At 41.2% G+C, this 27130-nt stretch overlaps 1 protein-coding gene across 3 annotated transcripts in view; it reads left to right on the top strand.

Moving 5' to 3' along the window:
• The window catches only part of sez6l (seizure related 6 homolog (mouse)-like), a 109050-nt gene extending 86375 nt beyond the window's left edge, over positions 1–22675 (top strand). Inside the window, exons 11-17 of one of the 3 annotated variants that reach the window (XM_026172826.2) lie at positions 10435–10629; positions 14815–15006; positions 15628–15822; positions 18835–18870; positions 19195–19303; positions 19669–19774; positions 19933–22675. In XM_026172826.2, the coding sequence (XP_026028611.1) occupies positions 10435–10629; positions 14815–15006; positions 15628–15822; positions 18835–18870; positions 19195–19303; positions 19669–19774; positions 19933–19965 (866 nt within the window). In that variant the 3' untranslated portion in view covers positions 19966–22675. Of the gene's footprint in view, positions 1–10434; positions 10630–14814; positions 15007–15627; positions 15823–18834; positions 18871–19188; positions 19304–19668; positions 19775–19932 lie in introns of all 3 variants that reach the window. The other 2 variants (XM_026172827.2, XM_026172825.2) reach the window with 2 other exon arrangements.
• The last annotated feature ends 4455 nt before the right edge of the window (positions 22676–27130 follow it).

The raw sequence follows: 27130 nt of genomic DNA, 5'->3' as shown, positions 1-27130 counted from the left end.
AAAAGAATCTTAAAATCTACTTATCCATCCATCCATCCATCCATCCATTCTCTTCTGCATTTGGGTCTTCTATTTTAGTTAGAAGACCCAAATGCCATGTTGCAATACTATACTGCTATGGTAGCCAACGTTTCAAATGCAGATTTTGACAGGTTTGTGAGTGTACACTTTATCCAAATCTAGTGAGGGTTTACTCACCTTTGCCAGTGGGTGGCTGTAGCTCAGGCGGTAGAGCAGAATGTGTATGAATGTAGTTAGGAAGCACTCAGCTAAGAGAAAGTGTGTGATTTGTTGAATGTGGCATGATGTATAAAGCAGCGGTCCCCCGGGCCTCGGACCAGTACCGGGCCGCACGAGTTGAGGTTCAGGTGTAAAATGTATGGTTTTTATTGGTTTTCAGTGTTATTTTGTTATAGTTTGATCGTTAACTCTGTTTTCCTGGGTCTTTTCACGTGCGTTATGAATACATCTTCCTTTTTTCGGTACCGGTACGAGTTTTATTTTGTTGTATTTATCCGCAACACCTTAAAGGCCGGTCCGTGAAAATATTGTCGGGCATAAACCGGTCCGTGGCACAAAAAAGGTTGGGGACCGCTGGTATGAAGCACTTTGAGTAATCTGGGAGAGTTGAAAAACGCTATATACAGTAAGAATCAGTCCATTCACTGGCTGAACAGAGTTTGGTCATGTTCCTTTTGTACTACTATGCACATGTTATTATTACATGGTTTAATTAAGGTACACATTAGGCTGACATCTGGGGCCAGAGCTGAAACTGTTCTGGGCCAGCATTGTGTCTGCAACTGGCCCGTGGCTGCACACGACTTATACATGGCCCACATACCGGAAAGAATGACGGCCCTTTGATGGCCCAGACCAGGTTTGCCAGAGGTAATCCACACATGGGCCAGCAAAGGACCACCAGTGTGTCTGCAACTGGCCTTGTGCTGGCCAATGTGTGGGCCACCTTTGGCAAACCAGATCTGGGCCACCAAGGGGCCGTCATTCTTTCTGGTATGTGGGCCATGTGTAAGCACACTGTGTGGGCCAGATCTGGGCCATACCAATTTTGCTATGTGGGTTCAGTCTCAGCTGACTGCAGGTTTCTCCAACCTTTAAAACAGTACATTTGCACAATGACTTGAACTAGTACTTCCGGTGAACAATGGGCTGTGAGGTCAGTTCCTTCATTAATATGCAAATTGTTATGGCCACTGATCAACAACCAGTACTCAAATATCATTAATCAATGACAATGATCAATGGCCATGAATACCAGAGGTCCAGGATCAGTAAGGGTTTTCGCTTAGGCTGTCATGGTCCTGGGTCTGGTGACCCAGAGTTCATGTGTATTTGAGTTTTTGTTAATATTCAATGTCATTCATGGTTTTTGTTCTCTTTATGGGTTTTGTGCTTATCTATAGTTTATAGTCTTTAGGGTTCTGTCTCGATGTCTTCCCTGTGTCTCCGTGTTTCATGTTCCCTCTCGTCTCTCCAGTTAGAATGTCCCCCTGTTTGTTTCTCTCCCCTGTATAGGAATTTCTTTTATTTATGTATTAATGACATTATTTTATTGTATAATGCCTTGGTGCCACTGGATTTTAGCATGTCTCACACTCATACAGTTAGACAGATGGTGGAGGTCTGGTAAGGAAGTTGGGGGATGCAGACAACTCCACAGGAAGAATCTTTTGTCTCTTTGAGGACTCTGGGAGGTAGCAAGGGAGCGTGAACCTTAAGGTGTGAAACAGCTGTGTACTGCCTTTTGTTCCTGAAGAAGATATTTAACTGAGAGCCATGCTAGGCTCAGGGTGAGACTCTGCTGACCGTCTGCCCCATGATCAGAATCAGAATCAGAATACTTTATTGATCCCTGGGGGAAATTATTTTTTGTTACAGTGCTCCATTTTAAACCAACATTAAGACAAGACAGACAATACGCTAACTAAGAATAGTACAATATATACATATATATACATATATACATACATAAGTCACTTATAAATAAATATTTGGAAAAGAAACATGTGTAGTTGTAGCAGCAAACAGTGTGTTAAGTGGATGCGTTGTACAGGGAGATGGCCACAGGCAGGAATGATTTCCTGTGTCGTTCAGTGGTGCTTTTCGGTAATCTCAGTCTCTCACTGAACGAGCTCCTGTGACTGACCAACATGTCATGGAGTGGGTGGGAGGTGTTATCCAACATTGTCTTTATCTTGGACAGCATCCGCCTCTCCGACACCACCTTGAGGGAGTCCAGCTCCATCCCCACAACATTGCTGGCCTTACGGATCAGTTTATTAAGTCTGTTGGCATCTGCGACCCTCAGCCTGCTCCCCCAGCATGCAACAGCATAGAGGATCGCACTGGCCACCACAGACTCATAGAAAATCCTCAGCATTTTCTGGCAGATGTTGAAGGACCTCAGTCGCCTCAAAAAATAGAGACGACTCTGGCCCTTCCTGTAAAGTGCTGTGGTGTTTTTAGCCCAGTCCAGTTTATTGTCAATGTGTACTCCAAGGTATTTATAGTCCTCCACAATGTCAACACTGACCCCCTGAATTGAAACAGGGGTCAAGTGTTTCCTGGTCTTCCTGAAGTCCACGATCAGTTCCTTGGTCTTTGCCACGTTGAGCTGCAGATGATTCTGCTCACACCACGTGACAAAGGAGTCGACCACAGCCCGGTACTCTGTCTCATCATCCCTGCTGATGCATCCAACCACCGCAGAGTCATCAGAAAACTTCTGAAGATGGCAGGTCTCTGTGCAGTGGCTGAAGTCTGTGGTGTAGAGGGTGAAGAGGAAGGGGGAGAGGACAGTCCCCTGTGGTGCCCCTGTGTTGCTGATCACCTTGTCAGACACACACTGTGGGAGACGTACATATTGTGGTCTTCCTGTCAGGTAATCAACAATCCAGGACACCAGAGAAGCATCCACCTGCATCGCTGCTAACTTATCACCCAGGAGGGTCGGCCTGATGGTGTTGAAAGCACTGGAAAAGTCAAAAAACATGACCCTCACAGTGCTCGCCGGCTGGTCCAGATGGGTGTAGACACGATTGAGCAGGTAGATGATGGCGTCCTCTGTTCCGAGACGAGGCTGATAAGCGAACTGAAGGGGATCCAGATGTGGTCTTACTATGGGTCGCAGCTGGTCCAGGATGAGCCTTTCCAGGGTCTTCATGATGTGGGAGGATCATGCAGGCTCTCCACCAAGCTTGGTTTTCTGTTCTTTGTTTGTGATTAAAGAATGTTAGCTACCGCTCACCACTTGTCTGCATGCTCTATTTAATGGAAAACTTCCACAACACCCCATTCTTGGAGTTAAGCTTGTGTGTCTTTGTCTGCTTTTTCATATTTGTCGTGCTTCCAGTTTTATTTTGACGGTCCTTGTTCTGCGTAAAACGTATTCAGTTTTGCTTCCCCATTGTCTGTGTATTTAATCCCTCAGTCTACCTCTATTTGTTGTCGCATTTTCCACGTTAGTGGTATGTCCAGTCATTAGTGGCCAGTCAGGAGTGTCTTAGTTCTAGTTTATGTTTGTTTTTTTTCTTTAGTATTCATGTTTTTTGTTTTTTAGTTAATTTTTCCTAGCAAATAAAGCTGCTGCTTTGAGTTAAGTTTTCCATCTGAGAGTCCTGCGTTTGGGTCCTAACTTAGCCTGCCACACAGCTTACCACACAGTTCACCACATAGGTAGCAATTGTCCTTCTTCTCTGCTGGATTGCCTGGAGCTTTCTTTAGGCACCTTCTCAGCTTTGATTAATGCCCAGTTTGAATAACCACATTTACTCAGGGCCTTCTTAATATGATGTTCTTCTGCTTCCCTGGCCGCTGTATCTGTGGGGATCGTGTTCGCTCTCTGCTGTAGTGTCCTGATGACACCCAGTTTGTGTTCCACTGGATGATGAGAGTTAAACCTTAAATAGTGATTCATATGTGTTGTCGTTTTTCATATCCTCCCTGGTGAACTTGATGTGTTGGTCCACTCAGTTAATGTGATCAGTGAATTGTGGTATGTCCGGAGAGTTGATTCTTACCCATGTGTCATCCACATACCTGAGCCAATGACTTGGTGGTGTTCCACGGCAAGGATAACAGAGCCTTCTTTTCCACTTCTTCCATGTACAAGTTGGCCACAATGGGTAAAACTGGGAAACGCATGGCATACCTATGTTTTTGCCTGTAGTACTGACTCTTGGATGTGAAATATGGGGAATGAAAACAGTTTAAAGAGCAAACACCTTTGGTCAGTGCTGAGAGTTCAAGGTTCTTTATTTGCCATTTGTCCATAAAACCAGCAGTCAAGGCAGATTGGAATTCTTGTGCAGAGGTCTCTTAGTCATAGTGAGCATGTTAGAAAAATAAACAAGACAATACAATGCTAATATTAATTTTAAATTCTAAATTATACCCCCTTTACAAGAGGGGTGGAAGTATATTCCCAAGAGTCTAATTATATATATATATATATATATATATATATATATATATAAGCAGCTGGATAGCGTAGTGGTTAAACTACACGCCTTTGGAACAGAGGATCGCAAGTTCGATTCCTGCCTGGGGCGTCTGTATCCAGTAAGGGTCCTAAGGCTAGACCCCCTATGCTAAGCAAGCCTACCGCAGACATGAGCGAGACAGATAAATATGAAGGCATGCCGGCTCGGACGTCGCCCGGATCAACAAGGTCCGCGTCAGGTGTTGAGGAACCAGGGCACCCTGACGAAAAGTGGGCTACTGGAACAAGAAGGCATCGGTGGGCAAGGGACGAAAACAGGGCGTTGTTGGAATGCTACTACGCAAGTAACCCCGGTGGAAGGGGCTACATGAATAGGATGAGGGACCTATGGATTCTTCGATACCCAACATCCACAATGACGGCGAAACAACTAGTAGCTCAGTGTTCCAACATTCGAAGGAAGAAGGAACACGAGAAGCTGGAGAAATACCAAGGGCTCAGAGAAGAGCTCGAGAGGATGTGGAGGGTGAAGGTAACGGTGGTCCCCGTGGTAATCGGAGCACTAGGTGCGGTGACTCCCAAGCTAGGCGAGTGGCTCCAGCAGATCCCGGGAATAACATCGGAGATCTCTGTCCAGAAGAGCGCAGTCCTGGGAACAGCTAAGATACTGCGCAGGACCCTCAAGCTCCCAGGCCTCTGGTAGAGGACCCGAGCTTGAAGGATAAACCGCCCGCAGGGGCGTGCTGGGTGTTTTTTTTTTAATATATATATATATATATAATTATATATATATACATATGTATATATGTATATATACACACACATGGAAGTTTGGAAGTATGGAAGTTTTGTTGTGTTGCTGAGATTGGGGTTCATCCTGCAATCTCTTACGAACTTTCATCTGCCTCCATAATGACATCTCTCACCTTCTCAACAAAATCCAAGGTGTTCTGGATGTGGTGTTCAGAGCTGCCTATCAATGGGTTGAGGATCAAAGCCAGAAACTTTGAGATATTATAGGTGACTGAGCTGATCATACAGACAATTGGTCTTAAATGTACACCCTGTTTATGTATCTTAGGTAAACCATACAGACTTGGTGTAGCTTCCCCTGGGTTTCATTTTAAGTATTTTTGTCACAGAGCTGTGTGAAATTGTCTCACGATAGTCTTTCTGGTTTAGCAAAACAACTACCCTTGTCTGCTGGAAGGATGATAATGTTTTTCTTTTTCTCTGTTTGGGTGAATTGCCTGTCAGACAAATTTTACACCCACTTGTCCTCATCCTCGGAGTGGCATTTCTTCTAGCTACTGAGGGCACTCTCCATGTTTTTGTTTGGTTTCTGACGCACAAAAAATAAGTCAAACTCAGTTTTTTTTCATGGTCTTAGACTTTTCATGCTGTGCTAGACGAGCCTTTTCAGTTAATTTAAACACCTTTCGAAGAATACTCTCTAGAAGCATTGTAAGACACTATCAGATCCGCTTCTCTTTAGATTTCACATCGATGGTAAAAATGTATTTGTCTCAGCTATTCATTGAGGATCTGGTTCTGTGCCTTCTGGAGAATTTTTGCTGCCCAGAGGCCCGATCAATGGTCATTGATCAATGATCTCTGATCACTGATCACTGGCTGTTGATCATTGTTCATGACAATTTGCATATTAATGAAGAAACTGACCTCACAGCCCATTATTCGCCAGCAGTGCTACTTTCAGTCATTGTGCAACTTTCAGTCATTGTGCAAATTTACTGTTTAAAAGGTCGGGGAAACCTGCAGTTAGCTGAGACGGAAGAAGTCACTTGGATGAGTGATGAAACGTTTCTCCCACTGAAAATGCTACGTCCAGATGAATGGAATCAACTTTTTTGGATTTCCTCACCTGGATGATCGAGGATACATCAAGATATCTCTATCAATCACCAACAATTTGCCGCTTGGAGATTATAAAGATATTGATAATTTTATTTGTCAGGGTTTGTTATTATGGCTCTGGGCAGAGAATAAACTAGGCATGAATGATAACAAACATGTATCCGATATTATATCTGTCAACAAGGTGCACTGAAGGGTATCAGTTGACGGAACAGCTGATATGGACTGGTTTTCTGATCTGCAGGGATTGAATTTGTAGAGTTTACACTGTGCATAATTTATTGTCTGTTATTCTTTTAAAAGTTTAAAGGTTGTGGCAGAAAACACTGGGTTGTCAGCTTAAGCCCACAGAAGGGAAGTCAGAAGCATTAAGCGCTAAGGCATACTTGTTTTAAATTTTGGTTATCACTGACAATCAGAACACAAAATAAAAAGACACTGGAATTATCATTTAAATAGTTTTTAACTTTAATTTACTTTTCTAATTAATTTCCGTTCTGTCCATTCTCAAGCTGCCCACTTTATTTTTCATCTTCTATTTTCTGTCCTCTCATCTTTACTTGTTTTTTTTTTACTTAAGGCAGATCTGCCCAAGACTTAACATAGCAGGAAGGTTTGAACTGCACACTTTAATGCTGGAAAGATCAGATGATCCAATCCAAGATCAAATCAATTTGTTTAAAAAAAACAAAAACTACTCAATGATGATGAATGCATTGATCTTGCTGAATCTCATTCTGTGTAATTAATTCATGATGTCTGAGGGCTTCTCACCATGTTACAGATGTGCCATAGCCAAATTTTCAATGCAGCCTCTTTAAAGCTACACTAATCACTATTTTTTATATGAGCAGTTTTTCAAATGACTTAAACAATTCAAATCAATTATGTTTTATTGATTGTTTTTGATTTATTGAGTTGAGCAGAGACTTGCAAATGGGGCAAGGGATGACTGAGACAATATATACAAAGAGTGGTGACAAGGAAAATGGGAGCACAGCAGGAACAAATTAAAAATAACAAAACAGGGAAAGCAAACTGAGCACAAAGGACATGATACAAGTGACCATCAAAATAAAACAGGAACTGGCACACAGACTGAGATCCAGACAAGGACACTTACAGTTGACAAAAGAACAGAGGAAAGACAGACAGGAAAACATATGACACACTGGAGAGACAATGGATGAACCACGAGGAGGGGAACATGGAACAAGTAAGGGAGATGAAAGCAGACACGACTAAGGCATGGATTGAGAGGGCGAGGGACTCAGGGAAAGAGAGAAACACAGAAGGAGGGAACGAGAAACATGGAGGAGTGCGAGGGACATGGACGGAAAAAGATTTAAACACCAATGACTTGACAGTCACATACAGGCAACACAGGGGAGAGACCAAGACACAAGAGTAACCTAACAAGAAACTAAACTGTGAATACAAGGGAACTCAAGAACTTGGAAAGAATAAACTCACGATTGACTAGTGAGACTTGAATATCATCGTCAAAATAAAAACAATCAACAAAACACAGGAAACTCAAAATACTGGTATGACGATCCAGAACAATGATAGTATATTAAGTGGTAATAAGTAGGAGTAACAGTTGGTATCAGTGCTATATACTGTCAACAATCAGCAATGACCTGGAAAATACTCTAATACTAAAATAATTTTAAAAAATTGTAAACATTTAAAAAAAATGCCTAGAAAAGGTTCTAGTGTATTGTCTTTCTTATTCCAAATGAAGGTAAAATTTATTAAATGAACATCACATTCTTTATGGGATGATGTGAAACATCGGCTAAGAACGTGAACTCACAAAACACAGATCGTCAGTCAGATCATAGACTTCTATAGAATCAGTCATAGACATAGTCTAGACATAATCCAAGTTTAAGGTATATTCATTTCTTTTCCACATATAAGATTATATTAACAGATATTAATAAATATATTTAATTTTCAGTATAGTGTTGAAAAAGTACTTCAAAAAAAGTGTTTGGTGGTGTTGTCATAGGGAACATGCAATGCGTAAAAAGACATAAGTGCAATATCCTTCTTTGACAAGTGCAATATCCTTTCATTGTGTTTCGTAGAACTGTATTTGTGTGTATTTATACTTTTACATTTACTATTTTATTTTATTATACTCTCAATTTTATTATATTGTTATTTTATTCTGTGGAATGCTGAGTGAAAGCATGTAAGAATGTATGCATGCTAGCTCTGCTCCAATTTCGCTGTACAATGCCTAATATAGTGATAATATGTGTGTGAATGCGAGAGTGAATGAATAGTGGCATTGTAAAGTGCTTTGGGTGCCTTGAAAAGCGCTATATAAATCCAATCCATTATTATCATTATTATTATAATAAAGGAATTTAATTTTTATAAGCAGGAAGAGGTGCTAGGCTAAAACTAAACCCTTGTTCTAGTGTTAATCCTACACACACTCAATACTTCCCAAGGGCTTCATGGTTTGCACTTGGTCAGCAACTATCCTTTAACACCGCTGTCACAAGCTCACTGACCTAATAAATCAAAAATATGATATTTCTATGGATTTTTCTTCTTCTTCTTCTTCATGTCCTTCAATGAGGGAAGACTAAGTACTACTTTGGCTCATTACCCTACCTTCAGGTGGAAAAAAAGGGTGAAGGCCCACCTGAGTAACTTCATTAGATGTCTATACGTAACACATATGTTTGGATTTTCTTAACATAGTGTGATAGTATTTAATTATTAACGATTTTGTTAAGAATTTTAGTATTTTTTGATTGATTAAAGTAAAAATCTTATATAGGAAAGTAAAAATATTAGGAGAAAATTAGTTACTGTAATGTATGAATTTGAAAGCAGTGAAATATTGTGAGACAGCAAAACAGTGGCATACCCTGAGACCAAAAAAACAACATCAATGAGAAGTGCCAATTGATAGAAGTTCTTGCATTTTATTACTTTGATGATATGTTGTATCTGCACTGTTTTTGAACGCAACTTGGTAATCAATCTTGCTAGCATCAGATAACAACATAACAAATACCTAAATACCCTAAATGTGTTTGCTTCTTCACCAAAAAAAACAAAAGTGAGAGTCATTGCAAAATAGTTTGAACAGCTTTTTTTTGGGGGGGGGGGGGCAGGCAAAGTGGTCCGGGAATAAACTTTACTTAAACTTTGTGCTGTCAGTGTTAATCTCGTTAAAATGATGTTAACACAATAACTGCATTAATGCAGCAAATCTCCATTAGTGAGTAAGCGCGGATCGCCCCGTGCGCGGGGCTGCACGATGCTAATGCAAAGTGCAAACATTGAGGCTTCACGATGTGTTGTCTAAGCTGGCTATGTTCGTCTTTTATGCACAGTGTTGTATTTGTTTTTTGTTTCATTAGAGCTCTTTGAGGGAGCACAAAGTCAGCCATTTGTATTGTTTTAACTCAAAGGTATGACTTTAAGTGTCCAGAATCTGCTGGAGTAAGCCAGCAGCAGAGATTCACATGAGAATGTGTTAATTTAAATGCATTCTGTTACTTTGAAGCAGCCCCCCAAAATTATGACTGATGGTACATCAACACAGCCAAGACAATTACCTGAGAGCTTTTAATAATTTTGTTGAGGACCCCTTCAGTGGAAATCTGAATTTAAACTCTGTCTTTTCATCAGCAGCTTTAGTAGCAAGGTGTCTGTGCCAGAGTGAATGTACTGGAGAGTTGATATTTGAAGACAGTCCATCACTGAGGAAATCCATACTTCCATCACATTCTATCATATTGGGGTGGCTGTAGCTCAGGAGGTAGAGCAGATCATCTACTGATCGGAAGGTTGGTGGTTTGATCTCTGGCTCCCTCTAGTCTGCATGCCAAATATCCTTGGGCAAGATATTAGTCGCTCTCCAATGCATCCATCAGAGTACGAATGTGTATTATTTTAGATAGTAATACAAAAATATTCACTATTTACATGGAAATCAGCTGTGCTGTTGTCTTGACTTGTTTTTTTTGACTTGCAGCTACCTGAACTAAGCCTGAACAATATATATTGGCATCGTAATAATGAAGCCATTAATCAGAATGTCTTTTCTTTCATACTCTTGTCAGAGGTGTCTCGAAACGACTCTTGTCCAGATCTGCCTGAGATCCATAATGGCTGGAAGACAACATCCCATGTTGCACTTGTGCGAGGGGCTTGTATAACCTACCAGTGCGATCCTGGTTATGACCTGGTGGGGCGAGAGACTCTCACCTGTCTTCTGGATCTTTCCTGGAGCTCACAACCCCCATTCTGTGAAAAAAGTGAGTTCTGCTTGTTTTATTTGTTTGTACAATAACCTTTATCTGTTCTTCATGGAATTAATTAATTTTAGGTATTTCCTTGGTCCCTACAGGAGGAATTTTTAATATAGTTGTTGACAAATTGGCCATTCATCTACTGCCATGGGCCTCATTTATCAGTGTGATTCATCAATATTATCATGTGCATGCGCATGAAATTGTCCAAAATGTCTTGGTAAGCTGGAACTAAAGGGCTGAGCCCAACTACTTAAAAACAACTCCACACTATGGTCCCCCTCTACCAAACTATACACTTTGCACAGTGTAGCCAGAGAAGTACCCCTCTCCTGGCAACTGCCAAACCCATACTCATCCATCAGATTGCCAGATGAAGAAGTGTAAGTTGTTGCTCCAGAGAAGGCCTTTCCACTGCTCTAGGGTCCAGTAGCGGTGTGCCTTACACCACTGCAACTGACACTTTGCATTCCATTTGCATGTAGAACTCAACAATCGTCTATCTGCATGGGTGTTGGACTTCCTCAATGAGATCTCATGCGGTGAGACAGGGTAGGTGTGTCTCTGACAGCATCACCACCATCTCGCCGCTGCTGTATTCCCTCTATACTTCTGACTGTGTGGCCACTCATGGCTCCAATACCATTGTGAAGTTCGCTGATGACGCAGTGGTGTTGTGCCTCATCTCCAACAACGATGAGGTGGCCTACATGGACAAGGTGACGAACCTGGCATTGTGGTGTCAGGACAGCCACCTTCTTGTCTTGCAAACCAAGGAGCTGGTGGTGGACTTAGGAAGGAGTAAACACCGAGTCTACAGGCCCCTTATCATTAACGGTGCTCTAGTGGAGAGGGTGTTGTCCTTCAAGTATCTCAATGTCCACATCTCCTCAGACCCGACATGGTCTGCTCACGTTAAGGTCCAGTCCAAAAAGGCTAGGCAGCGCCTGTACCATTTCCAACAACTGAGGAAGTCGGGGTCTCTCCAGTGATCCTCAGGACTTTCTATTCAGGCACTGTGGAGAGCATCCTCACATAGAACATCACATCCTGGTATAGGAATAGCTGTGTTCAGGACTGAAAAGCTCTTCAGAGAGTGATTGGTGCAGCAGAACACTGCTGCAGGTCTATTCTCCCTCCCTACAGGACATTTACACCAGGAGATGTTGGTCCAGAGCAGCAGATATTAAAGGACTCGTCCCATCCCAGTAACAAACTGTTTCAACTTCTGCAATCAGGCAGAAGTTTCCGCACAATCGGGGCAACAGAGAGACTCAAGAGGAGCTTCTATCCTCAGGTCGTCCAAGTCCTAAATCTGAACATGCCCCCACTACCCTTATGGCATCCCTAAGTGAATGAAACAGGACCATACATCATGTTCTTGTCCCATGCCAGAATTTTCACGGTCATATTTCATATCACATCTGATTCATTATTACATCACAGGCTTCTACACTGATCATGCTCGTCACTCTGTTGAATTACTCTGTTTATATTACTTCGGCCACTTGTTTACTCTACGTGCTATCAATACATTGCTGTGCTAATATGGCACAAAACACTTTGTACATGCACATTCCGTTGCATGTACATTTTAAGATTTTTAATTTAAAATTTCCAGATATTTTTATTTATTTAATTTACTTATTGTCTATAATGTCTTGCACAGTCAAATGAGGAGTTCAGGACACATTTCACTGTGTGTTGTACTCATATGACTATGCATGTGACAAATAAAGAATCTTGAATCTTGAATCCACTTGATGTAAGGCTTGGATGCAGCTGCTTGACCATGACCATTCAGTGACGCTCTCTGAGCACTGTTCTTGACCTTATCTGAAGACCACATGAAGTTTGGAGGTCTGTAGATGTTGAATCTGCAGAAAATTGGTTACCTCTGCACACTATGCACTTCAGCATCCACTTACCGCACTGTAATTTTATGTGACCTACCACTTCATGGTTGAGTTGTTGTAATTCCTAACTGCTTACACTTTGCTATAATACCGCCAACACCATTGGGGTGGCTGTAGCTCAGGTGGTAGAGCAGGTCAGCTACTAACTAACCTTGTTGCTCTCTGTTGCATCCATCGGAGTGTGAATGTGCTTGAATGTTAGACAGTAAGCACTTAACAGTTAGAAAAAGTGCTTCTGTGAATGGGTACAATTGACTGTGGAATATTTAGTAGCATTAAATTTCACGACCGCACTCATTTCACAGCTGAAATCCTGTCATGGTACCACACTGGAATTCACTGAGCTCATGAGAGGGACCCAGTCTTTCACAAATGTTTGTCGAAGCAGTCTGTTTGTCTAGATGCCTCATTTTATACACCTGTGGCAATGGAAGTTACTGGAAGACCTGTGTTCAATGATTTGGAGGGCTGAGTGAATACATTTGGTAACATAGTGTGTATTATAGTACAAATAAATTTGTACTATAATTTGCCAGACGGGCCTCCAGCTCGCACTGGAACGGTTCGCAGCCGAGTGTGAAGCAGCGGGAATGAGGATCAGCACCTCCAAATCTAAGGCCATGGTTCTCAGCCGGAAGAGGGTGGAGTGCCCACTCCGGGTCGGGGATGAGTTCCTGCCCCAAGTGGAGGAGTTCAAGTATCTCGGGGTTTTGTTCGCGAGTGATCGGAGAAGGGAGCCGGAGATCGACAGACGGATTGGGGCTGCAGCTGCAGTAATGCGGACGCTGCACCGGTCCGTCGTGGTGAAGAGGGAGCTGAGTGTAAAAGCGAAGCTCTCAATTTACCGGTCGATCTACGTCCCTACCCTCACCTATGGCCACGAGCTGTGGGTAGTGACCGAAAGAACGAGATCGCGGATACAAGCGGCAGAAATGAGCTTCCTCCGAAGGGTGGCTGGCCTCTCCCTTAGAGATAGGGTGAGAAGTTCGGCCATCCGGGAGGGGCTCAGAGTAGAGCAGCTGCTGCTCCACATCGAAAGGAGCCAGCTGTGGTGGTTCGGGCATATGACAAGGATGCCCCCTGGGCGCCTCCTGGGTGAGGTGTTCCAGGCATGTCCCACCGGGAGGAGGCCCAGGGGCAGACCCAGGACACACTGGAGAGATTATATCTTTCGGCTGGCCTGGGAACGCCTTGGTATTCCCCCGGATAAGCTGGAGGAGGTGGCTGGGGAGAGGGAGGTCTGGGCCTCTTTGCTTAGGCTGCTGCCCCCGCGACCCGGCCTCGGATAAAGCGGATGAAGATGGATGGATGGATGGAATTTGCCAGACTGATTTTATAAGTCAAATTGTCTTGTGGTGGGATGGGACCAGAAGTTGTTATAGTACTAATTTCTGCAAAGAACCCAAGGTTTAATCAACATGATTCACCCTCTCCGCAACATCTATAGTGGAAGGCTCTGCAATTGCGACACAGGACCTGATGCACTAGCACAATGTGATGCGTTTCTTGGCACTGCTGCCTCACAGCAAGAACGTCCTGTGTTTGAATCAACTGACCATACAAATAAAGGGCCCAGTAGTGTCAAACATCTATGACATTGGCCCTTCTGTTTTTCAGCTTTTGCCTATACCAGGAGCTCTAGCTCTAACAGGACATTTTAAACAGTATAAAATTTGGGGAATTTGGAATTCAGTGACACAGTATGGAATTTGGGGGGGGGGGGACATTTACTGGATACCCTTAGTTCATTCTTAATCTTACAAATGAGCTGGTATTTGTAAAGGACCTTTTTAATTTTACTGACCATCAAAGCTTTATGTAGCTCACACAGTAAGAACAAGCTTCACACACTTCTTGTTGTGCTGCAACTATGGTGACCTCTGCATTGCTGTGCTGATATACAAGACGGATAGACTTATCAGAATTTTTGCCATCCTTTCAGCAAAACCTGAGATTTTAAGAGTAAAATTAATATTTTCCATTCTTTACGAATTTGTTTTTGATTCAGGCTTGAACATATACACCCTAAGAGTGATAAAACCCCACTTTAAATATGTAACTTTTACTGCTTGGAACTATATTTGTGCATTTTGGATCTCAAACAAGTTACCTTGAATTAAAAAAAGCAAGTACATTCATGTAGATTGTACCTGCTCTTGGGCATATAATAGTGTCCATCTCTGGGCTTATTTTATTTTTTATCAAAATGTATTATTGTTTTTATAAAATTATATCTCTTATCATTCATCACAGTCTCTGCTGTCTTTTTTCTCAGTCATGTACTGTTCAGATCCTGGCCATGTTGAGCATGCTACCAGAACCCTGTCTGACCCGAAACTCCTAGTGGGGACAACCATTCAGTATAGCTGCAACACAGGCTTCATCCTACAGGGCGGCGCCACTATCACATGCTATGGACGTGAGCCAGGAACGCCTGTGTGGACGTCTCATCTGCCTCACTGTGTCTGTGGGTATTTGAAAGAATGTTTCCAGACATAAAAGAAGACATGGGAGGTTAGTCAGTTCTCAACTGGCAATTGCTGATATGTATTTTAGCAAACTGGTGAGCTGAAGGGTCCCGTAGTTTACTAGTAGTATGTTAGCATCAGAATTTCACAAGCCTATCATCTGGATAGGGAGTCACATATGACACTTAACTGAAGATAAGAGGCTCTTTTCCTTTTTTTTTTTAGTCCAAAATGAGTGGGTTTGTGTGATTTCTTGCAAAAAAGGCCTGGCTCTCTCTTTTCTCTGCTGACAAAGATCACAGCGTCTCTGCATGCCAGAGACGATGCTTCATCACTCACATTTTATCTCAGCAGTCATGATATTTGCGTGTGTGTGTGTGTGTTTTCAGGGTTATTAATGTTTGGGTGAAGTGTTTGATATGTAAATGTGATGCTAATGCACCATAGCAATCAACCCTCAGCCACCTGGAGGTGGAGGCGGAGATTATCCGTGAGTCATGTCACCTCAGCCAGGGTTTGTCAAAACCTGTCAGTCGAGCTATGACGCAGAAACCTCTGATTTGTGCTGAGAAACTCAATGAGTTCCATGCAGTTTCTTTTTCTTTCTTCTTTTTATCTAGCTGAGGATTCTGTTTCCTGTGAAAACCCCGGTCTCCCTGACAACGGCTACCAGATCCTGTCCAAGAGACTTTACCTGCCTGGCGAGTCCCTAACCTTTGTCTGTTACCAAGGTTACGAGCTCATAGGAGAGGTTGCAATTAAATGCATCCTTGGAAATCCTTCTTTTTGGAGCGGCCCACTTCCACTCTGCAGGGGTGAGATTTTTGAAGGACATTTTATTTTAATATACGTTATTATAGAAATTTTTTAGAGGCTTTGGATTATTCTGATTCACAAGAACACTAACTCCTGTAAAGTTGCAATCAGACGTTTATATCCACCCATCATGCACATGAATGTAATGGAAATATGGGGTTTCTAATGATGTCTTTGAACTGTCAGAAGTCAGAAGTATACATACAAGCTTAAATAAAAAAAAAAAAAAAAAAAAAAAATATATATATATATATATATATATATATATATATATATATATATATGTATATACACATCCACTCTGGATATATATAATAAATAATTCCCCTCTCGCCCCTGTGGGCGGTCTATCCTTCAAGTTCGGGTCCTTTACCAGAGGCCTGGGAGCTTGAGGGTCCTGCGCAGTATCTTAGCTGTTCCAAGGACTGCGCTCTTCTGGACCGAGATCTCTGATGTTGTTCCTGGGTTCTGATGGAGCCACTCGCCTAGCTTGGGAGTCACCACACCTAGTGTTCCGATTACCACTGGGACCACCTTCACCTTCACCCTCCACATCTTCTTGAGCTCTTCTCTGAGCCCTTGGTACTTCTCCAGCTTCTCATGTCATTCAGAATCGCTACATCTATCACTGCGGCCATCTTTCTCTGCTTGTCTACCACCAGTATGTCTGGTTGGTTAGCCATCACCATTTTATCCGTCTGTTTCTGGAAGTCTCCTATTTTAACGTCGGAACCTGTTTCTGTATATTATGCTGGCCACTTGGTTATGGTGTTGTCCTGCATAGCATTCCACGTATGCCCTGCCAGCTAGCATCTTGCAGCCTACTGTTATGATCTGGATTGTCTCAAGGGCATCTTTAAACAGCCTGCACATGGGGTGTTGTCTGGTATGATAGACTGCAGCCTCTATGGATCTTGTACTCAAAGCTTGTTCCTGTGCTACCATGAGTAGTGCCTCTGTGCTGTCTTTCAGTCCGGCTTTGTTCAGCCACTGGTAGGATTTCTGTCAGCTACCTCCTCTATCTGCTGGTGGTACATACCATACAGGGGCCTGTCCTGCCATGATGGTTCCTCCACTTCCTCGGGTTTATTGCTGCCTGAGGTATTCACTCAGCACGTGGTCGATTGGGGCTATCTTCCTGATGTATTCCTGATTTCCCCTGGCTCCTTCCTTCCGCTTAGCATACAGGTTAAGGGTGCTGGACTTGGGGTGAAACCCTCAATCCATGGTCAGGAGCTTCCTGGTCTTGATGTCAGTGGCTTCTATCTCCTCCTCTGGCCAGCTTATTATCCCAACAGAGTACCTGATCATGGGCAGGGCGTAGGTGTTGATAGCCCAGATCTTGTTCTTACCTTTCAGCTGACTCCTCAGGACTTCCCTGATCCTCTGCAGGTACTTGGTGGTTGCAGCTTTCCTAGCGGCCTCTTCATGGTTCCCATTTGCCTGTGGGATCCCAAGGTACTTGTAGCTGTCCTCTATGTCTGCAATGTTGCCTTCTGGTAGTTCGATCCCCTCAGTTCTGACTACCTTCCTTCTCTTTGTTACCATCCAACTACACTTCTCCAGTCCGGACGTCATTCCGATGTCATTGCTTTATTTCCTGGTGGTATGGATCAGTGAATTTATGTCTTCTTCACTCTTGGCATACAGCTTGATGTCATCCATGTGGAGGAGGCGGCTGACAATTGCTCCATTCTGTAGTCAGTATTCATAGCCAGTCTTGTTAAAGATCTCACTGAGGGGGTTCAGGCCTATGCAGAACAGCAGTGGGGCCAGTATGTCCTTGGTAGATCCTGCACTTGATGGTGACTTGTGCTATGGGCTTGAAGTTGGCATCTAGTGTTGTACCCCACATTCCCATCCCCGTTCTTGATGAAGACTCTTAGGGTATCTATGTGTATAGCCTATATACTATTATTAATTCATTATGTAAATCTCCAATAATCTAGGAAAATGAAGGCCATGTCAAAGTTTTTGCGTGTCTTTTCCATGCTGTTATCCTTGTATAGTTTTTGCTGTTGTGCTGAAAACTCAAGGAGATGAGTGTCAGGGTCAGGGTGCTGTCTCACTGCAGGGAATTTTCAGGCTGAATCCTCCTGAAGGTTCCCAAGCTCAGAGAGAGAGTTAGGAGAGAGAAAAAGGCTTGGACAGGTAAATGCAGGAGATAATGTGTGTGTGTGTTTTTTTTATTACCCAGATTATTTTAGAGTAATGAATTAGTTGTCCATGTTAAACAAAGTGTCACTAGTCACTATGAATTTGTGCAGTTAATATGTACTAATACAGTGATTAATTTGATTAGTGTGATATTTAGTTTAATTCATAATTTATTTTTGATTCTTTTACTGTATATGGTCAATTTTTCAAAGCTGGAGGCATATTTAAAACGTCTTTTGGGTCTTTCACCTTCCCTCTGCTTTTACCATCACCTGAGCTGCCACATAATATAAATGGTAACATTCCATAAAATTGCAAAGCCTAAAAACAAATCTTTAATATGCTCTGTGAATTTTTATTTATAGACATTTATGACAAAAATAGCTGGCTGTGTCACTGAATATTGTGCAAGTATCATTTTGTTATACCATATTCACAATGGACCAGCATTATGGTTTGGCTGGGGCGTATTGCTAAATTCTGGAAATTACTGAGGCTCCATGAGTCACCTTTTCTGAAAAAAACAAAACAAGCATCTCTTACTTGCTTAATAGCTCTGTTTAACCCAAACCTCAATCTTTTGCTAAACTGAAACAAAAATAATCCCATGGAATTAATTTTGATGGATTAAATAAAACTGATCAATTAAATATTACATAGTCTCCTATTTCACAAATTGCTGTGAGACAGGGTTGAATTGGAATACATAAGAAAAGAAAGCTTGACCGATTTTAACAATAGGAAGAGTGGGCATTAGCAAACATACAATTCAAGAGAACGTTATGTAAACAAATTCAACATAAAAAGTTATGTCAATTTTCATATGCACTGACTGACAGAATGATGTCTTGCAGCCAACCAAGACTGCTTTGGCAACCATGCTTTGGAAGGTGAGTGTCTGTGTACAGTATGTGCTGTGGGCTAAAACCCTACACAGTCTGTTTTATAGAATTACAAAAAAAAACCCTAAAACAAACCACCTCACAGGCAACAAAGCTTTACCTGTCTGTGTGCTCTCCCTGCATTTGCATCAACTTCATTCCCATGTTTTGTTTCTACCTCCAGCTGTGTTTATCCATGTGATTTCACAGAGCATCCACCTATGTTTGCTAAACCACCTCTAATGAAACCTTTAGAAGATTTATGTATTCTCTGGATAATGATCTGCGGTTAAATAAACCTTGTTTTATTCATGTTTTGTCTGTCAGTTGCAGAAGCGACTGCAGGTTCCCCTTTGGATGGAGGAAACATAGCACTGGCCATTTTCATCCTCATTCTGTTGCTGTCTGTGCTGCTGGGAGGAGTGTACGTCTATGTCACTCGGTAAGATCCTAGACCATGAGATTTATATACAAGGGTGAGACCTTAATTGTTTCTGACTGTTATTGTCTTGATAACATTTGTTTGATTAGCACAGTCTGGGCCACAGCTCATACTATGCAGGCTCTTGGTCAGAACCCCATTGGTGTCACCTTTTAACTCACTTACTGCTATAACTGTAGCAAAAAGTTAGGGGTCTTTCACATAATCTAGACCTCAAAAGTAATGCAACATATTTGTTTCTTAGAAAACTAGAAGCAAAGTCTTTGGCAGTCGCACACTGGCGCTGAGCCATTGTGAAGGAACAGGTACTAAAACTCTGAATTTGTGTTTTTTTGTGTCTGTTTTTTCCTCATTATGTATATTAGGTGCAGATATAACTCCAACTTAAGGCTGCCTCTTATCTACCCTCACCCTTACCGACAAATCACTGTGGAGACAGAGTTTGACAACCCGCTCTATGAAACAGGAGGAGTAAGTTCTATTCAGTTAAGTTCAAATGAATTTAATTGAATTTTAGTTAGATACTGCCAAAATTGCAACAACAAATACCTCAAGTGTGGGGTAAAAGCTGCAGGAGTACATTCAATGTGTCCATTCCTTTAATTTAATAATTCTCATTTCAATTACAGCAGGACACTCGAGAGTATGAAGTATCGATATGAGAATCTTCTCAAAAGATATTTGTGAAGCGTGACAAGACTGACCGCCCTGACCTAACTCTTCACACTCTCCTCTCTCGCTTCTCCACCCAGGAGGAGGCGATGTAAATACAAATAATGATGTCCAGCCCCTTCTGCATTGATGGATCCTGTTCTCTCCTTCTCTGATGTGACAGCTTTTGTAGACATTATGGGAATTATGAGAGGTTACTTGAACCAAAAAGAAGAAAGACAATTGATAGTCAGCAACTGACCAGTCTACCAGTCTGGGAGAGGTTGAATGATAGAGGAAATGGGGAAAAGGCCCAAATAACATCTGAGAACATCAAACATGGGTCATTTTCACACATGTACTGCAGTTCCTAACTTTTCTAGATAATATCTAACTGAGGTCCGAGAATTGGATTGAACATTAGGCAGCCATTAACTTGCCAGCTGCCTAGTCTGTGTGATAGCAGGGCTAGTGCACCCACTAGTGCAAGTAATTGCATGAGTGTGTGTCATATGTGCTGCCTAATGCACACTCTATACAAGCAACTTTCTCACCTAAAACACATGAATCATTTTCCAGAAAAACAAATTCCTCTGAAGTATTTCTTGTTGTGTATTACATATAAGGAAAATATGGAAAATATTCCAGTTAGGTTCTTGTGAAATTGTCTGAAGTTCATGTGAGAAAATGGCTATTGTGGGAAATGAAGGAGGGAGGGATAGGAAATGAGAGAAATGTGGGTATCAAAGCACTTTTTAGTATATTTTTCTTGACTGTAAAAGTCTTAAGAGGTGAAGTTATAATCCTTAAGATTTAACAGATTTTTGAAACTATTTATCATGATTTTCTTTTCTGCAGTAGTCTTTGAATAGTCTCAAATTCTGTAATCTCTATAAATTAATTACCAGTTCCAGGCAGCACTCAAATTGTCTTTACACAAAGAAGATATTCACAGAAATCAAGATTCACAAGTATGCACAGCAGAGTGCTGTATCATTAATCAAATATCCACTTAAATGTTGAGAAATTTCCAGAAAATCTGCAAAGGATCCACCTTGTTATGTAAATATAAAGAGCTGGTTTATAGAGGTTAGCAGTTTTGTTCTGTGTTCCTCTCACTGCAGAAGAACAGTTAATGTGAAAAACATCTCTAATGTATTTATAAGTTCCTTTTCTGTACCAGATTAAGCTTAATGTTTATACTCTGAAACACTGTTGAGCTAGTTTCAGTTTGAAGACTCCAGTTTTAAAAACTGAGACTTGTGACTGTGAAACAATGAAGCACATATGGCTGCCACCTAGAGACTACTTATATATTTGAAATCACACAAGTATGTCTTTCATTCTTCTTCTGTTGGTACTCTTTTCCCATTGCCATGCTTCCTCAGGATATGGATAATTCTAACATTACCATTGCATTTACTTTACGATTAATTCCTATCTGTGTTTAAGCAACTTTGACTGATTAGCACTTGTGTGCTATTTTCAGTAAAAATTTACCTCAGCGCACGTATGATCAGTGTACATGAATGGTCATTGTGATATGCAGGTTTGTTTGTATAGACACGGGCCGTTTCAGAAACTGGATAAAAACAGCATTTCAAAAAACTTTTTTTTTTTACCTGTTGTGTAGTTGTAAGCTAGCTTTCTAGTAAGTTCCTGTTAAATTCAGCCTTTGACTGAATTCTGCAGAAACTCCAAGAAGCATTTTTTATGTTATTTCCATAAAGTCTCTCTGCTTTTTTCTTTTCATCTTTGTATGTTTATGATTCAGGACTTCGTATACAGTGGTCTCCAAAAGTATGCTAACAGTACGGTAAAATTTCACTTTACTTTAGCATCCATTTTTATCACATCATGCTAGCACACCAGCTTAATGGATACAGAACTTCTGCAGAATAAGAAACAATAATATGAACATTTTCAAACAGAATTTATAGTGACAACCTGTTTCAGATGTACCTCAGATGTTGGTGCCCAGTGCCCAATGGAGCTGTATGGTACAGCTCATCTGATAAGTGTGGATATTTTCAGTAAGGTTATACTATATAATCAGTCTATTACTTAACGCTAGTTAGCTGATATTTGTGTCTTTGTGTTGTACATATACACTTTAGGAAAACAACATGCTAAGGATGCTCACTAGCATTAAAAATTATTTTATGGCAACACTGATCTTACTTAATACATCTATGGTCTGGTAAAAGCGCCATTTGTTATTACTATGGTAAACACAAGTGTTCTTACCCAGGACTGAAATCTTAAGGATTACAACTTCTAAAATGTCATATAGAATGCTAAAGGTGGGTTTATTTCACATATCCATTTCATATTCACATTCATGAGTCATGAAAAGTCCTGTCTTTTCGTAAACTGGAAATCAATATTTAGAAAAAAGTAAAGGTCAGTGCTTTCTTTTATTTGTTACCCAGTCTGACACAGGATTTGCAGTACTGTTGTTATATTTCTCTCACATGTAGTTCAATTGATGGACTGTAACAGACTGGCCTCAGTATTGCTGGGTCTGGACTAGCAGCGTAAATAGTGTAGCTGTAGTTAACTTATTGGTCTTCTGGTACAAGCTCAGCAAACCAACCAGATGATGTATTTATTTTGATGTACTGTACATGTGATGTTTTATGCAGATAGATAAATGTACATTTTCATTATGAGAATACAAATGTTAACAGTTTCCCTAAATAAATGGTAAAACCTTAAAAACTTCAAAGGATTCTTTTCAAACACTGAGGTATTTTGTTTTGTCTTATTTTGCTAAAGGAAACCAATGGAAAAATGATTACACCTTTTTTTTTAATCCAATGTCTAGCCAGACAAGACATCTGATACTCCCAAAAAGTTGATTTTGTTCATCTGGACGTAGCGATTTCAGTGGAAGAAACATTTCATCACTCATCCAAGTTACTTCATAAGTCAGCGTCCCTCCTTGTACAGGATGTGACTTCCTTATCATTGAAAGAGTGGTTACTGGCCTGTAGGTGTGAATAGACTGCGGAGTCCTGGCCTGACGAGTTAGCTCTTTTGTGCTATCCACTTAGCCGGAGGTTGCTTGGTTTTCCTGATGTATAAATCATGGCTATCCTCCTGGCACTTAACAGCATACACCACATTAGTGTGGGCAATCGTGGCTCAAGAGTTGGGCATTCCTCTTGTAATCGGAAGGTTGCCGGTTCAAGCCCCGGCTCCGACAGTCTCAGTCGTTGTGTCCTTGGGCAAGACACTTCACCCGTTGCCTACTGGTGGTGGTCAGAGGGCCCAGTGGCGCCAGTGTCAGGCAGCCTCACCTCTGTCAGTGCGCCCCAGGGCGGCTGTGGCTACAATGTAGCTTGCCATCACCAGTGTGTGAATGTGTGGATGATTGTGTATAGTGTAAAGCGCTTTAGGGTCCTTACGACCAAGTAAAGCGCTATACAAATACAGACCATTTACCATTACTCAGTTTGTGCCAGTTAGGGGGGACATTTAAGAGGTATACTGTAAATCAACACATATGTATTGACTCTCATTGTATAAGTATTGACTCTTACTCTGTTTGTGCCAGGGAATGGATCCTTGGAGTGGACCAATTTTTGGCGCAGTGTATTTTAGAGCTTGAAAGCCACAGAGACACAGTCGGCTGGCTGTTGCTCAGGTGGTACCGCAGGTCACCTACTAACCCGGAAGGTTGGTGGTGCGGTCTCAGTGTGCTCCAGTCTGCATGTCAAGTATCCTTGGGCAAGATACTAACCCCATGTTACTCTCTGATGCATCCATCAGAGTGTGAATGTTAGATAGGAAGCACTTAGAAACAGCATTAAAAAATGCTTTGTGAATGCACAAGTTGTGTGAAGCCCTTTGAATGCTCAGAGTAGAAAAGTGCTATACAAGAACCAGTCCATTTACCATTTTGGGAGAAAATGTATCTCAGCTGTTCCAATAATCCTGACACATAAGGGATCACTGAGGGTTTTTGCTTAGGCAGCAGTTGTCCTTCTTCTCTCCTGGATTGTCTGGGGCATTCTTTAGGTGCAGGTTTGACAAATGTCCGGCTTGGATAACCATATTCACTTAGGGCCTTCTTGATGTGATGTTCTTCTGCTTCCCTGGCAGCTGTTTCTGTGGGAATGGTGTTCTACCCTCTTTTAGAGTTGGATGTCTCGAGACCGGTCTTCTCGAGGCCACTTTTACGTGATCTTGGTCTTGTCTTGGTGTCGACGGACTTACATGTGTGTTTATTTCATATTTTCAGTTGTTACCCTCCACGGCTAAATAAAGCACTCTAAATCAGTTTCAGTTATGTAGTGATGAACACAACAATGGACATAAGGGGCTTCTTTCAAAGAAATAACTCAGGTAGATGTTATTTTATATATTATGCTTTGTATGTTGTTCAGTATATTTCTATGCAAAACAACAGGAATTTCAATACACAGCAGTACAGTTGAAACCAGATATTTACATACACTTTAGGGAAAAAACATAAAAAAAATTTTTTTTACTGTTAAACATCAATTTAGAGTAAATTTTTTTTTTGTTTTAGATAAATAAATATTCAAATATCTTTTGAATTAGTTAAATGTCAGAATAAAGAGAGACAGAGCTGTCTATTTTTTTATCACTTTCATCAAATTTAGGAGTACATATACACTAAGTTTACTGTTAATTAATAAGAAAACTCCAGACGATTCCATTCCAGCTGAAGAAGCTTCTGATAGGTTAGTAGAGTCCATTTGAGTAAACTGGTGGCACAGCTGTGGATGCATATAAGGCAAAACACAGAGCCTGTTTCTTTGAAATGGGAAAATCAAGAGATATCAACCAAAACACCAGGAAAAGAATTGTGGACCTCCATAATTGTGGCTCAATTTTGAATACAATTTGGTGCCATTTGCAATTAAGAAATACATAAAATTTCTCTCTTTACTCTTAAATTTAACAAATACGTTTTTAATATTTAGCAATCTAAAAAAATAAACATTTAGTCTGATTTGATGTTACAATTAAAAAAGTGTTTTTATCTGAAGAGTATGTAAATATCTGGTTTCAACTGTATATATGATGATGTTGGTGTTTGGATTGATTGTCAGCACAGAGAGGGAGATGGAGAATGAGGACAGAACAGAGATGGAACAGGAGCCAGGTGAGATAGACATGTTAGTCAAATGGTTGTTTGCCAAAACTCATCAGAACATGTATCTAGTACCTAGTGTATCTTTTTAGATACCATTTGTTACTTTTCAAATTCTATATTTGTTAAGTTATGCAGGCTTGTTTGCACAACAAGGCTAAATAATTATATAAACTTTTCTGAATCTAAATAGTCTACTTTGGTAGAATTAAAAAATAAGTGTAGTGCAGGTCTATGATGATTTTTAGTGCTACTATCATCTAGTTCTGATTCTGGTTCTCTCTTGGTTAAATCCCAAGTAGTCCTGATTTTGAACTGTTGTAGTCCTGTTTTAATTCTGGATCAGTTCTGGGTCTGGTTGAATTGGGGTTTAGTCCCTGTGTCTTGATACAGCCCTCATTTTGTTCTGCATTAAAAAAGTAGTTTAAGGTATTCTGCATATGTGATATATATTTTTTTCCTATATGAAGTCATTCTTTTTTTTACAAAACTCAAAACACAGCCTAATAAATCTTTCAGCCCCCCTGGGTAGTACATGCATACTACCCTTTAGGGCTAAGCCCTGGGTGTATAAAATGTCTAGCTCCGCCTCTGGAGTCAACAGTATCCATGACACACAACGTAACGTTCGATGATGTGTCATGCGCAAAAGCATCAGCTCTAAGAGCCGTGCTTAGAGAGTGCTTTGTAGTGAATCAGAAGAGTCGACTCCCATTGAGCGAGAGCCGGCTCCTCACTTAATTTCCTTTTGCTGCTCAGCTCTCACACAGTGGCTCAGCTATGCTCCAATCGCTCCATATTGTGGTCAATCACATGCGAGGATATAGGATAATATCATTATGTAAAAAACAGAGAGGGTGAGAGACGCGACAGTCAAGTGGAGCATGCGTCTGTCCTCTCTGTAAGTGAGTGAGACAGTAGACAGCATTGAGGAGGACTGTGCGAGTGCATCGCAAAAACACATAAATATGCCTGACACCCATAAACGAAGCAGCGGTATACGGTATACACCTTATGATGTCCCACCTCTAATGGGTGTCCCCCAGGGCACCCATTAGAGGTGAGGTATGACTACCTACCTCTAAGTCAGGGGTAAGGAACTCCAGGCCTCGAGAGCCGGTGTCCTGCAGGTTTTAGAGGTGTCCTTGATCCAACACAGCTGATTTATATGGTTCTGATTTAAAGTTCCCTAGAGGCCTGGTAATGAACTAATCATTTGATTCAGGTGTGTTGATCCAGGGTGAGATCTAAAACCTGCAGGACACCGGCTCTCGAGGCCTGGAGTTCCCTAACCCTGCTCTAAGTGTATTAACATTAACAACCTCAATTAAATGTAGGTAAATTATGCTTAATATATTATAAAACACACACCACACAAGAGTTTTCCATTAATTAGGGGAGACCGGGGATAGTTGTAACATTTTTGACATTTCTGTCTGTAAATTGGAGCTCTTTTAAGGTAGTGGATTCAAAATGTAATGCAAAGTATTTTCATGTCTCTGCTATTAAATAGTGCAGCTATTTTCTCTGCAGCACAATTACCCATTGCATGGTATGGCCTCAAACACAAAGAGTGAAATGTTACAATTAACCCCATAGTCTGGGTTAGTTGTAACATATCCTGGGGTAAAATGTAACACAATGAAATAAGGGTACTAACAAAACATTAACATGTAATCTTTGTTTATTCAACACATGAATGCACTTAGAGCCATTTATGTAGCTGTGTGTGTGTGTGACAGAATGCAGAAATCTAGCTTTTGAACATATTCCAACCCCCCAAAAAAGACAAATTATGGAAATTTCTGCAACTGAATATTTCATTAATTTTGGTTGGTCTTCCTTGAGTTTGGCCTCATTGGCTCAGTGGGCATTAGAACCTACAACTCTTGCACCAATTTTGAACATAACAATGAAGCTGAAAAAATGTAGTTGTTCACCAGCATCGCAATTCCATTACTTTTTATCATGGCTTACCTTGGTGTGGTTTGCAAAGTGCTTCAGAAAGATGAGGGAATCTGTTTCTTGCATCCATCCTGATTTATTTCCAC

Source organism: Astatotilapia calliptera, chromosome 7, assembly GCF_964374335.1.
Source record: "Astatotilapia calliptera chromosome 7, fAstCal68.1, whole genome shotgun sequence".
NCBI classification, from domain to species: Eukaryota; Metazoa; Chordata; class Actinopteri; order Cichliformes; family Cichlidae; genus Astatotilapia; species Astatotilapia calliptera.
Note: the sequence above shows the minus strand (reverse complement) of the source record. Positions and strands in the feature narration are given on the sequence as shown.